This window comes from Zonotrichia albicollis, chromosome 31 (assembly GCF_047830755.1).
Source record: "Zonotrichia albicollis isolate bZonAlb1 chromosome 31, bZonAlb1.hap1, whole genome shotgun sequence".
In the NCBI taxonomy this organism is placed as follows: Eukaryota; Metazoa; Chordata; class Aves; order Passeriformes; family Passerellidae; genus Zonotrichia; species Zonotrichia albicollis.
The window spans coordinates 645,373-660,172 of NC_133849.1; the positions used below are offsets into that span (position 1 = coordinate 645,373).

General features: G+C 47.5%; 1 protein-coding gene across 1 annotated transcript in view; it reads left to right on the forward strand.

Moving 5' to 3' along the window:
- LOC141725760 (uncharacterized) overlaps positions 1-14,800 on the forward strand; it is a 93,777-nt gene that overhangs the window by 45,881 nt on the left and 33,096 nt on the right. The window contains exon 3 of the mRNA XM_074529794.1: positions 11,117-11,361. Within this exon, the coding sequence (XP_074385895.1) occupies positions 11,117-11,361 (245 nt within the window). The remainder of the gene's footprint in view (positions 1-11,116; positions 11,362-14,800) is intronic.

Consider the following 14,800-nt stretch of genomic DNA (forward strand, 5'->3'; position numbering starts at 1 on the left):
TATATCTACCGAGAAGGATCTAAATTCCATGAGTGTACTGGAAAAGGAATAAATCAAGGAATAAATCAAGGAATAAATAAAAAAATAAATAAAAGGAATAAATAAAGGAATAAAAATAGGAATAAATAAAGGAGTAAAAGGAATAAACCCATTCTGGGGAGTGAGAGAAATATCCAAGTACTGGGAATTTCCAATGACTATCAGTGATGCTTCTTGGAAAGCTCCAGAAAACCTGGTTTGGATATGTGGGAATGTGGCTTACACTAAATTACCCGGGGAGTGCAGCAGCAGTTGCACTATCAGAATTATTAAACCATCATTTTTCTTACTCCCAAAAGAGTCTGATTGAACCTACGGGTCCCAGTGTTTGATGATTTGAACAAATCTACCTGACCAAAAAGAAACTTAATTGAAATTGGAGGAACACAGACATGGAAAAACACCATATGGAGCGCCCAAGAAATAATTTGCACTTATGGACCAGCGATCTGGGCTCAAGATGGGTCCTGGAGACACCGGACCCCAATTTATAGGGGGTTAAATCTGATTCTGAGATTACAGGCAGTACTTGAGATGGTATCGAACCGAGCCTCTCTAGCTTTAGACCACATAAATGACCAACTATCCCAGACTAGAAGTGTGGTGTATCAAATCAGACTAGCAGTAGATTATTTACTAGCCCATGAAGGAAGCATATGTGGAAAATATTACTCCTCGAGTGCTGCTTAGAAATAGATGACTGCAGTGAAGTAATTAGAAATATCTCAAAGGAAATCTGGAAGTTAGTTTATGTTGGAACACAAGAGTGGACCCCTACATTCGATACCAGCTGGTGGGTCAATTTCTGGTCATTAAAAGGAAACTGGTGGAAAAAATTAGCCTTTTTCATCTTATTTGAAATTGCTAGTTTAATCCTCCTACCTTACATGCTCCCCTGTATAATCCAAGTTGTAACATCTGCTGTACAAGTAAGTGTAATGATACCAAAAGAGCTTAATAAGAAAGAAGTAAAAGTAATCATGATAATGAATGATCAAGAACGTCCAGATGCCAAGCAAATTTACAACCAATATTAAAAACTGTACTTTCAAGAAGAAGTAATTGCTAATTGATGCATGCTTGAGCACAATCGAACAATTAGAGGGGGAAATTGTAGAGAATACATTGTTAAAGGAGTTGATATAAAGTTCACTGTTAAAGGAGTTAATATAAAGTTCCAATGTTAGTCATAGATTGTTTGTTGAATGTTTAATAGTTAAGTTCCAATGCTAGTTAAAGGATTTATAATTATGTAAATCCCCTCACTGTCAGGTGTTACCCTCACTGCTCCTGTTAGTGTTCAGAAGCACATAATCACGAGAATGATTCTATGCAGGTGCTTTTATTGAAGAGCTCTGGGTGTCAGGGGTGCAAACCCAAATCTGTCTCCAACATGCATTTGGGATGAAAATGTTTTTATATTCTATCGTTATATAACTTTCATATTAATTATTAAACATATATTGTTCTATTGTATACATAGATTTTATCCAAGCATGGGCTCCTCGTGACCGCCTCCTCAAACTTCTAACATAGTTTCTCATTATTCTTCTTAGGATAATACAATAATTGTATTTAATTACTAAACAATCATCACATCTAACAAGTATATAATTTATCATATACTCCTTATGCAGGTGCAATTTCACATGATCTGGCAAAACACAAAGCCTCACATTTTCAGAGTCTATTTTTAACATTTTTCCAGGGCCCCACTAAGTCTAGCTTCTTTCTAATTCCCTGAATTTTATGATTTTAAAACCTTTTACTATCACTCCCACTCTCATCTAAGATGGCAAACCACCCAACACCATAAAGAAGAGGATTATGTCATAATAACCAAATATGAAAATCCCATAAGACCTAGCAGAAAAGAGTGACCTAATAAAAAGCCCTAGAACAACAAGCCACCGTGCAAATAAAGAATTAAAATAACACCTCTAACAACAGAACACATAAGACAACATCAGGACCATCGTCAGAGCTTTTTGCCTTTGTCACCCTAACAAGAGCAGGCCAAGAGCAGTACAGGGACCACGGACCTGAAACCAACAGTGTCTACCCAGAGACTCTTGAAAGGAGAGAAAACCCAGCCAAGCCAGGCCTTGCTCAGCATTGCAGTTCCCTGCTCAGAGCCTTGGGCTCCCTGCAGTCTTGGCCTCAAGGATCTGCTCTCACCAGGCCCTGGGCAGCCTTTGGCACTCCCTGCCCTCGCTGGGGCCTAGCCATGCTCCAAGGCACTTGGAGTTTTGCTGCTGCCTCCTTGAGCAGCTTCTCCATCCTTCTCTGCGTGCCTGAGGCTCCTAGACCTAGCCCCAAATCCAGCGTGGGGCTGATTAAAATACAGAAAGGCCTCAGAAGCTCTTTGTCTCCCTTCCATTGTCTTTGAGTCTCCAGGGTTTGTGCAGTGATTGGAGTCAGTTTGGAGTTGTCTTCAGGAAGGAGATTCCAAAGTGCACATCATGATTTTTGGTCTTAGTCAAGGGAATGTTTTTATACTTTTCATTTCAGAGAAGAGGGGATGGAAGCATTTCCCAGGTGATCTTGATGCTGAATGTCTCCTTAGGAGGTCTGGGCACAGAGAAGAATGAGCCCCTTGCAGGCTGACCCTGTTTGGACAACCTGCTCCTCATCTCCAGCCTCACTATGTCTGACATCGCCCATCTGGGACTGACATCCCAAAACATTAAAAAAAATTATGCATTTTACTTGAAAATTAGAATGTAATAATTACTAAAGTTATAGTAGTATTTTTCTTAGTTATAATATTATTATTTAATATTTTTATTACCCAATTTATAAATTGATGTGAAAAATCAATGCATTTTTAGGAACCAAAAAAATTATTCCTCGTCCGTTCTAAGTAACATAATTCCCTTCATGAATTCATTGGCAACTATCGGCTATTGATCTCTTCTTCTTTATGCTAATAATTTAGCACTTCTGTCATCTTTTCTACTATTTTCTCACATAGGGTCAAGGGGGGCATTTTGTGGTCCCTGGAGACATTTCTCGGGCACATTTGTGGCAGTTTTGGGTCTGGGGAGGGAATTCAGAGAGAACTTGAGGGTCTGGAGGACACTTGGGGGAGCCGGGTGGGCACTTGGAGCGGCACTCAGGGATTCTGAGGGACAGTTTGGGGTCCGGGGTAGCACTTGGGGGTCCAGGGGGGCACTTGGAGGTCAGGGAGGGGAATTTGGGGCCCTTCGGGGTCCAGGTGGGCCATTGCGGGGCTCGAACGGGGCTCTCTGGGGCGCAGGAGGTGACGGGAGTTGTAGGCACGGGTATCATACAGTTTAACGGGGCCGCGGAGCATCACGGGAGTTCGAGGTGCAATGGCTCTCAGTGGGGCCTGACTCCTTTGTCAGGACTTACTTTGCCTGCAGGGCTTGAGCTTACCCAAATCCTTCTTGGGACTTACAAATCCTACCCGAATCCTTCTCGGGACTTACAAATCTTACCCGAATCCTTCTCGGGACTTACAATCTGCTTGACTTTCCTCTGTCAGGACTTACTTTGGGTGCGAGCCATTCATACAACTATTTCCTCCACATGCCCGGAGGGGGGGGGCCCTTTTTTTTCCCCCTTAGGAGATGACTCACTCACACTAGTTCCACTCACTTCCTACTGTTCCCAGCCGGCTTTCTCGCGAAAGGCCAAAAACGCGGTGCTGAGGGGGTTGCTCTCACTTTGAAAGTCCGGCTGCCGGCCCTCGTCTCACTCACACACACATGCACTCGTCTCCCACTCCCGCCACCGGATTTCTCACCAGTCCGGTGCTCCGGTGCTCCTCTGCGTCGCTGCTCCTGAGCCGATCCCTCTGGTCCTGGTAGCCAGCTGTCCTGGAGGTCCAAGATGGCCAGTCCTGGTGTCCTCTTTCGGCGTGGCTATTCCGGATGAGCGCCCCAACTGAAATAAACAGGGCAAGGAGACTTCTTCTCCTTTTTAATGCCTTTATTATATGTGATCAGCTCAGGATTGAGCAGCTTGGTGGGCCTGCATCTTCCAATCGTCTCTCCCAGGGCGACTCAGAGGAGGAGGATATGCGCAGCTTTGTCCACTAGGGGCAGAGCGGGGGGTCTGGTCCTCGTGGGAGCCTTTTGACCGTCGTGACCCTCATTGTTACTTTTCCCCGCTCCTTCCCGTCTCCTCCCAGCGTCAGGACGACTCCCATGGTCAAGGCGAGAGGGACTCCGAAGGTGTTCCACATCTCTGCAGGCTCAGCACTCCGCTTCTCACGTCCAGACATCACTCCAATCTCTCAACTCTTAGGTGGCTCGTTGTTTTTGGGGTTTTCTCAGTACGTTTGGAGCAGGGGTCCCACAAAGCATGCTGGTCCTTAGAGTTATTTTGCATATCCCTCCCCTCCAAAGTCCCTTCTCCTCACTGTTCGGGAGGTACCCCACCCTTCACTGTCTCAGAGAAGGGCCTTTAACTGGCCCCAGCCAGGGCTTTTACTGATACAAAAACAACTATTAACAACAACGACCCATAATTACCATAACACAAGCAGCAGCCCAGCAGCAACAGTGGTAACCTTTTTCTCACAGAAAAATTGGCAGAATTCTGTTCATAACAAATGTCAGCCAAACCCAGCAGTGGGGTCACTGAAGTGCCCATGGCCACAGCCCCTTGCAGTGGCCCAGTGCAGCTTGGGCTGATGATCCACCCTCACAGCTGGCCCAGGGCAGCTCTGCAGTGCCTTTGGTGGCACCTGGGGCTGGCACACACCTGAGCAGGGTGTCTGTTTGCAGTAGGGAAACTCAGGAGTTACAGATTGCTTCAAAAAGTACAAAAAGGGAAAACCCCTCTAAAGCTGAGTGCAGCCAGCTCTGCAAGCACAGCAGGTCCCAGGGAAGTGAGGACAGACAGGATGGGGCTGGGCAATGTGGAGCAAGGTTGTCCACACTAGGTCAGAGCTCAATCCGTGGGGACTGCAAAGTCTTCAATTGTGGCAAGCTGATGTCACGAAGTATCCATCCTTTGGGAGGCTCAAAAATGTTCATGTTTCAGTAGATACATTCTCAGGTGCAGTCTTTGCTTTAGCACATGCAGGGGGAACAGCAGACCATGCTTGTTGACATTTTCTGCAAGCATTCGCCTCATTAGGTGTGCCTCAGGAGATAAAAACAGATAATGGTCCAACGTATACAGGCAGGGTGCTTGACAAATTCCTGAAAAGATGGGGTGTCAAACATACATTTGGTATTCCACATTCACCCACAGGTCAGGCAATCATTGAGAGAACACATCACACCCTGAAATCCCTTCTGGACAGACAAAGAAAGGGTGAGCCAGAGGCAACACCTCACATGAAATTAAATAAAGCGTTGTATGTGTTGAATTTCCTAAATAGTTCATCCTCAGAACCTAATCCACCAATCATGAGGCATTTCTTAAACAGCACACAGGCAAAGCTAAGGGAAAATCCTTTAGTTTTGATCAGAAACCCAGAGACAGGACAAATATAGGGCCCTTTCAAACTAATCACTTGGGGCAAGGGTTTCGCTTGTGTTTCCACAGATTGAGGTCTGAAGTGGGTGTCAGCGCAACACGTGAAGCCATTCTGAATGCGAGAACAGGAGAACGCTGATCCAAGAAACAAAGAGACGAGTACTCAGACAGAAGTCGAGGCTCAGGCTGCAGAAAACGACTCAGAAGAGAAATAAAAAGAATTAAAGACTTTAGGGATTTTTCCTTTGGGGTCTTGAGTGAAAACATGACAATGATTTTGCACAAGAGTGAAGTCATGAGCTTCACAATGCTCATGTGCATCATTCTTTCATTCATTGCAATAAGCAATGGGGCAAATTTACCCATTGATCAACCAAAACAAAATGTGTGGGAGGCTTTAGCTCAGGCAGCGAATTTGGATTGTATTTGTCTGACACATTCGAGGCCAGGGAGACCATTTTCAGCATGCATGGTTGGATTGCCAGTGGACGAATGGCCAATTCCAGGGCACTCCACAGTTAACATCTCACAGGTCATTAAAGATCCTGTGAAGGAGTGGTTTGCTTGGACACAACTTCTTCCTGTGGCTTCTACAGAACCTCAGGTATTGGAGATTTTTAGGTCCATGACAATGGAACTCTGCATGCAGTTTGAAACTCCAAATGCCACAAAGAGAAACAAAACTATTGATGTAACTCCCAATCATAAATTTTATAAAAATGCATCAATCAGCTTGGTGTAAATACACAGAGAAAACTGCCAAAGGATCAATCCAAGTCCCGGTGCAATTGCCACGGGGTTTGTTTTTAATTTGCGGGGACAGAATTTGGCATGGCATTCCTGCTAATGCCAGGGGAGGTCCATGCAGCATTGGGGAAATTTCAATGTTGTCGCCAGATTTGAAATTGCTAAGAGAGAAAAAACACAAAGAAGAAAGATCATTACAACATTACGCAGCAGATTGCAATGACAAAATATATACTTGGGACAAGGCAAGGAGAATTGCTACAGCAATCTTCTCACCTCAAGCAGCATCGGGGGTGGCCTTGACTCAACTCGACCGCATGGGTTGTTGGTTGAGCAAACATGCTCAATCTGTGTCTGTCGCATTGGATGACATGTTAAAAGACATCAGTAGTGTAAGACAGGCGACTCTTCAAAACAGGGTGGCGATTGATTATCTATTGCTCGCTCATGGACATGGATGTGAAGAATTTGAGGGGATGTGCTGCATGAATCTCTCAGACCATTCAAGATCAATTAATGAAAGTATTCAGAAAATAAAAGACAGCATAAATAAACTTGGTGAGATCACAAGATCTTGGATCGATGATCTGACAGGATTTTTTGATCTCTCTCCGATATGGAGAGGAATTTTAAAGATAGCATTATATGTCTTAATAATTCTCTTAGTCCTCATGCTTGTTATCCTGTGCATCTTTTTATGTATAAGGCATGTCATGAGTCAGGTAGCGAAAGAAGTGCTTTTGGTGCAAACAGAAGGCGGAGATGTGGGAATTACGCACATCATTCCTGATGTCCAGAATTGCCGAGATAACCCTTGGGGGGCTCGGAAGTCCTGGAACGTTGCCAGAAGTGCTTGGTGGCTAGACTTTGATCCTGCACAGGATGCAACACCTGTATGAGGATGAGAGGATCACACAGGGATAAGTGGTGAAGGGATAGATTAATTATAGAGTGAAAACACAGGTTTTGGAATCTTGGTACAGGGGTTTCTAGGAGACAAGATGGAGGAATTAGGGCGTGTCCTCTCCTTCTTCGTCTTCTTATCATCCATCTTTGATGGTGATGGTGGCACTTTGAGATTGGTTGTTACTGAATTTGCACTTGTCAATAAGAGTGAAAGGTATTGGGAGGAAAAGGTAAATATCTTACATGTAGTTTTTGGTATAAAAATAAGCGGCCACCCCGAGGGAGGTCAGTGTGCCCATGGCTGACTTGCTGTGCGGACCTCTGTCGGGCCGGGAGAAAATATTGTAGATAAGAATTAATAAACAACACTGAAGAACTGAAAAACCTGAAGACTACTTTCGTCCTTTCGAGCGCGGGCTGCCTCAAGGCCATCTAGGCCTTACCAGGCCATTTGAACAGCTGAGACAGGACAGAATTCATCTTACTTCTTTCAGAAACTGGACCGTCACCATCTGGGGATACTCCTTTTAGATACATCCTGAGAAATTAAAATCACAATAGTGTATAGAATTGTGATGTAATAGTTTGGAATAAAAATTGCTGATAAGTAAAAGATTGGAAATAGAAACTGATGAAAACAAATCATGGGGACCCCTATAAATACCTGTAACCATCAATTATCGATGTGCAGTTGGAGGGAAAACTTCCCGCACTGTACCCAGCGCTGTATTTCTCACACTTTACCATATTAAATAATAAATTGATTGCTGCTTGAATATTGGCCTAGTCAAGCTTCTTATTCATAACACGGTCACTCCCGGTCATTCCCTATGATGATGCAATTTGCCCCCAGTAAGGTCCCAGTTGCTCCCAGTTCCTCCCACTTTGATCCAGTGTGTTCCCAGTTCTCCCAGTTGTCCCTAGCAGCTGCCCCAGTAACTCCCAGTATGATCCCAGGATGAGTCTAGCATGATCCCAGTCTCCCTCTCCCAGCCAGGCCCCAGTCACTCCCACTTGCCCCCAGAATGGCCCCAGTTTCCCCCAGCACATTCCCAGTCGCTCTCACTCTGGTCCCAGTCACCACCCATATGGTCTCAGACACTCCCAGTGTATCCCAGTTGCCCTGAACATTCTGGCAGTCATTGCCAGGCACTCCCAGTCACCTCAGCGTGGTTCACCTGCCCCCAGTTTTATCCCAATCAAAGATTTAATCACTCTCAGTATATCCCAGTTGTTACCAGTATGCATCCTATCATTCCCAGTTACTCCCAGTTCCTCCCAGTGTGTGCACAGTTGGCTCCCAGCAGGGCCTGGTAGCTCCCAGTAACCCCCAGTCAGGGTCCAATCGCACCCACTGTGATCCCAGTATGATTGTAGCCACTCCCAGTATGATCCCAGTCACTCCCAATCTGATACCCGTGCCCCCAATGTGATCCCAGTTGCTCCCTGTCAATGCCAGCATAACCCCAGTTGCCTCCAGTGTGATCCCAGTAACTCCCTGTCTCTCCCAGTATATCCCAGTCACCCCCCGCATGCTCCCAGTCACTCCCACTTTCTCCCAGTTGCTTTCAGCACAATTCCAGTTGCTCACAGCCACTCCCAGTCAATCCCAGTGTGATTCCAGTCACCCTCAGTGTGATCCCAGTCTAACCCAGCATGGACCCACCTGCTCTCACTGTGATCCCAGCATGATCCCAGTTGTCCCTGGAATAGTCCCAGTCCCTCCCAGCATGGTCCCACTCACTCCCAGTTGTCCCCAGCATGATCCCAGCTGTTCCCAGTGTGGTTCCAGTCCCCCCACTATGGTTACAAACACTCCCAGTTTATCCCAGTTGCCCCAGTAAGGCTTTAGTTACCTCAGAATGATCCCAGTCATTCCCAATTACTCCCAGCTGCCTCTGCATGATCCCAGTTTCTGTCAGTTGCCCAAAGTATAGTCCCAGTTGCTCCCAGTATGATCCCAGTTGTGGTCTCAGTCTCCTCAGCATCGTTCCAGTACCTTCCAGCTGATCCCGGTTCTTCCCAATGTTTCCACATTTTCCTCCCAGCAGGGCCTGGTAGCTTCCAGTAAGCCCCAGTCAGGATCCATTCACACCCATTGCAATTCCAGTGGCTCCAAGGATGATCCCAGTAACTCCCGCTACAATCCCAGTCACTTTCACTATGATCCCTGTTGCTCCCAGTCACTCCCAGTAACCCTAGTCACTCCCAGATCCTCCCAGTGTTATTCCAGTCATGCCCAGAGTGACTCCCTGTCACTCCCAGTGTGGGCCCAGTTGCTCCAATTCACCTCCAGTATGGTTCCAGTCACGGCCAGCACCTTTCCAGTCACTCCCAGTCTGGTTCCAGTAGGATCCCAGTCACTCTCAGGTACTCCCGGTACTAGTCCAGTCACTCCCAGTGTGATCCCAGTATGATTCCAGCATGGGCACAGCTGCTCCCATTATCACTCAGCATGGTTCCAGTTGCTCCCATTTACCCCCATTATACTTTCAATCTCTCCCAGTATAACCCAGCTCTCCCCAGCACATTCCCAGTCACTCCCAGCTGGTTGGAGTTGCTTCCAGCCTGACGCCAGTTGCTCACAGCCACTCCCAGTCACCCTCAGTGCAGTCCCAGTTGCTGAAAGCATGATCCAGTATGATCCCAGTCTCCCCCAGCTGCTTACACTGTGATCCCAGTAGGATCCCAATTGCCCCCAGCATGGTTCCAGTTGCTCCCTGTTCCTCCCACTGTGATGCCAGTAGCACCCAGTTGTCCCTGCTCTCTAGTCCCAGTCACTCCCCAGATGATCCCAGTCCCTCCCAGCATGGTCGCACTCACTCCCAGTCGCCCCCAACATGGTCCCAGTTCTCCCCAGCATGGTCCCAGTTGTTCCCAGTGTGGTTCCAGTCACCCCAGTATGGTTAGAGACACTCCCAGTATATCCCAGTTTCCAACAGAATGACTGTAGTCATTTCCAGGCACTGCCAGTGGCCCCAGTAAGGTGTTAGTTATCCCAGTATGATCCCCCAGTCATGCCCAGTATATCCCAGTTGCCTCCAGCATGCATCCGGTCCTTCCCAGTTCCTCCAGTTTGCTTGCAGCATCATCCCAGTTTCTCTCAGTTGTTCCCAGTAGCCCAAAGTGTGATCCCAGTCGCTCCCTTTCAACCCCTGTATGATCCCAGTCAACTCCAGTTTGATCCCAATCAGATGCCAGCACTCCCAGTGTGGTCCTAGTATCATCCCAGTTGCTTCCAATCTCTCCCAGTATGGTCCCAGCTGCCTCCAGCATGGTTCCAGTTGCTTCCTAGATCAACCCAGTCAGTCCCAGTATGATGCCATTTGTTCCCAACAGGCTCCCAGTTGCTCCCAGTCAGGCCCAGTATGGGGGATGATGTGCAGGGTGTGTTCCCAGTCACTCTCAGATACTCCCAGTATTCGTCCAGTCCCTCCCAGTATGATGCAAATGTGGGCCCAGTGTGCTCCCAGTCCCTGCCAGTATGAACCAGTTGTGCTCCACATGGTTCCAGTTGCTCTCTTTCACCCTCACTTTTGTTTCTGTCACTCCCAGTATCTCCCAGTGTACCCCAGTTCCCTCCAGCATCTTTCCAGTTCCTTCCAGTATGATCCCACTTGCTCCCAACCACTCCCAGTCAGCCTCAGTGTAGTGGCACTCACTGCCAGTATGATCCCAGTCACATGCAGCATGATCCCAGTTCATACCAGTATAAGCCCAGCAGTTTCCAATCACCCCCAGTATGCACCCAGTCACTTCCAGTTATTCCCAGTTGCTCCCAGCATGTTCCCAGTTGCTTACAGCTGCTCCCAGTCATCCTCAGCACCATCCCAGTCAATCCCAGTATATCCCATTTGCCCATAACATGGTCTCAATTGCCCCCCGCAGGCTCCTGCTCACTCCCAGTATGGTCCCAGTATGATCTCAGTATGAGGAGCTGCGACCTGATCCAGCACCAGAGGACCCACAGTGGGGAGAGGCCCTACGAGTGTGATCAATGCAGGAAGAGGTTTCCGACCAGCTCCCATCTCCTCCTGCACTATCGGATTCACACAGAGGAGAGGCCCTTTCGCTGTCCCGACTGCGGGAAGGGATTCAAGCAGAACTCCGCCCTCGTCACCCACCGGCGCATCCACACTGGGGAGAGGCCCTACGAGTGTCCCCAGTGTGGGAAGAGCTTCTCACAGAGCTCTCACTTGACCCAACACCAACGGAGGCGCCACTAAGTGAAGCCCTGCGAGTGCCCCGAGTGCGGGCAGAGCTTCGTGCGCTGCTCCAGCTCCATCCCCCACTGGAGGAGGCACTTCGGGCACAGCCCTGGTCACTCACATTCCCTGTGATCCATGTTGGGAACACACCTGGCTGCTTCGCCTTTTGATTTGGCCTTAATTTTTTCCCTTCTCCATCTCTCTGAACTCCAAAAGCAAAGAAGGGTCGATCTGTCACTTCAGAACCACTCAAGTCCCAGTGAAAACAATTGATTTTTAACATATCCCGGGGGGTGCCTGTGTTTGGGGTTTTTTGGGGGGGATGTTTGCAGCTGGCAGGGCTCCAAAGCCGAGCTGCAGATGGCCCTCAGGGTGACATTGGGGGGTCCTGACACTGGCAGTGGCTGCTCCCAGTATGTGAAAAATACATATTTTATGATTGGCTTTTTGCAAATATTAAAATGAATATTACATGTCTTGTGTTAGAAAGTAATGCTGTATTAATTCTCTTTAGTAGTGTGTAAATATAGTTTTAGGTTATAAAAATGTTGAAATAGAAACTGTGTTATGTAGGATTCTTTTTTAAAGAAAGGACTTGCAGCAAGATAGCAGCCACAGGACACCTAAATCTTCCAGAGAAAATGAATTTATTGCCCTCTTATCATAAGAAACTAACTTCTTCCCACCTTGAAGGCGCTGTTAGGATTCAGAGGAAGATGATGATGATGACCAGATGGAATCCTGTATTAGAATGGAATTTATGCATCATGTATAACGTGTATGAATATGCAACAGGCTATTGTTTTTAAGGGTTAATCCTTTGTTACTGGGGGTCCTTTTTCAGGCTTGTGCTGCCCAGAAAAAGGTACCCGGATGTCTGTAACTCTTTGTCTCTATTGTCTCATATTGTCCTAATTCAAATTGTCCAAATTATTATTACTCTAATTATATTACTATTTTTATAACCATTTTATTAATATTAAACTTGTAAAATTGTAAAAACAAGTGATTGGCGTTTTTCACACTGCACATCTCATTCCAGTGCTGCTTGTGGGGAACCTTTCCTTGCACAGCCCTGAGGATTCCCCCCAGCCCGGGCTCCCAGCAGCTCCGCGCCCAGCCAGGAGGAGCAGCACGGCCAGGGCTGGCAGGGCGTCCCCGCAGATGTGGCCCCCACTGGTGACACAGCTGGACACCTGGGAGGCTGACACAGGCTTTATTGTCCACCAGCATCCCAGGAGGGAGCAGAAAATCCTCCTGCAGACACTGATTCCAGAGCCTTGCGGCTCTTCCTTGTCTCCAGGAGCTTCTCTCAAGCCCCAGCGAAAGTTTGGTGCCACATTGTTCCACAGCCTCACAACAGTCTACTGGCTCCCATGAGGTCCCTCTGTGTCCCACTGCAGCCTTGGCTCCATCAGGGTCTCCTGGCTCCCATGAGGCTCTCTTGGCTTCATCAGGCTCTCCTGGCTTCCATCAGGGTCTCCTGGCTTCCGTCAGGGTCTCCTGGCTCCATGAGGCTCTCCTGGCTTCCATCAGGGTCTCCTGGCTTCCATCAGGGTGTCCTGGCTCCATCATGCTCCACTCTGTCCCAAGGGGCATCCGCGGCTCAGCTTTGGAGCCCTGCAAGATCCAAAGGTTCCCCCCAAAAAACACCCGCACAGGGACCCTCAGGATATTTGGGCTGATCTCCCACTCCCCAGGCACCTGCACGGAACCCAAGTGACTGCTGGGACTCCATGGAATGTCCTGGAACAAACTGTCCCTGGTCAGACAGGGTGCCCTGGCACACAGGTGCCACTGGGACATGGCCACTGCCCATGGAACTGAGTATCTATGGTGACAGAGCCTGATGGAACACTGGAGAACATTGTTACCCCATGGAATCTCATGGAACCAGGTGTCCATGGGGACAGAGCTGGGCCTGATGGAACCTACTGGAACACAGGAGAACATTGTTACCTGTTGGAACCCTGGCTGCTGCTAATTTCGGGCTTTCTGAGCTGACAGACACTGACCCCCAGGAGAACACTGCATTTGATCTGAGGCTGTGGAGAAGGCTTCCAAAATGGAATGATAGAACTGGGATTATGGGCGTGGAGTTTGAATAGAAGGGTGTAATATCACAGGGTGGAAAACTTGGAGTTTAAGGTTTTAGAATATAGTAATATATACAAAGCAAGATGGAGATTTTAGGGTGGAGGTTGATCCTTTTTCTTTGCCTCCTTCTTCGCCTCCTTCTTCTTCTACTTCTTCTTCCTCTTCTTCCACCTCCTCTTCTTCTTCTTCTTCTTCTTCTTCTTCTTCTTCTTTTCTTTCTCTCCTCCTTCTCCTCCTTCTCATTCTCCTTCTCCTCTTCCTCTTCCTCCTTGGGTTTGGGTGGTATTGTGTAATTGGATAAAAAAGTCCCCATTGTTAGGCATGGGTGGTTGGTTATTGGGTTAAAAGTAAAAATAATTTAGGTGTTATTTGTTAATTGGACAGTTTATTCTTAAAAGACCTTGCAGAGAGAGAGATGGGGCTCCATTTTTACCTTGTTAGTGAAGTGCTGCAGAACTCACATCTTGTGAGACTGTTCTAGATACAAGGGCTAATGAACACCTGAGTCCAAACAAGAAATTCTGTCTTGGGATTTCGTCCCGACCTTGGCAGAAAAGAAGCAAAAGAATTGACTATTACCCCACGGAATCTCATGGAACCAGGTGTCCACTGTTTCACGGGGCAGCCCCAGAGAGGGGTGAGACCATTGTGCCACAATGGAATATCCTGAAACCAAGGCTCCCTTGTGATAAACCTGGGCTTTATGAAACCAGGGACACCACTGGGATGCAATGGAATCTCGAGGAACCAAGGGTCAACTGTCAACACATCAGCTTCTCAGGAAACCACGGAGAACACTGTGACACATAGAGAGGCCTCACGGGACCCAGGAGACCATGGTGACACCGTGCAATCTCATGGAACCAAGTGTGAATTGTCACCCAGGAGACCATGGTGACACGAGGGTGGAATCTCCTGGAATCTCAACTCTGAATTGTTACCTGGACTCAGGAGACCACGGTGACACCTTGGTGAAATGTTGAAGATCGCAATGCGAGATGTTTTCCATTACCATCTGCATGGCAGATTATCTTCTGTCAAGTGGGCAGTTTGCCTTATCTCTCTCTTTGAGTGACCACAATCACTCCTCCCTCGAGAGGGGACATTGCTGATAACAGCTATTGAATGTCACTGCATGACTGATAAGAACTATAACATCTCATTGTGAGATGCTCCGCCCAGAGGGAGGAGCCAAACATTGCTACCCCGATATAATCCAGAAGTTTTTGAGACACCAGCATGGTTTTCTCCACGGGATTCCCCAGAGGAACAGCAGCTGCCTCTTATTCCACTGGATCTTCAGAGGAAGAACACATCCTTCGCTGCAGGACCCCCTTGCTCCAACAGAC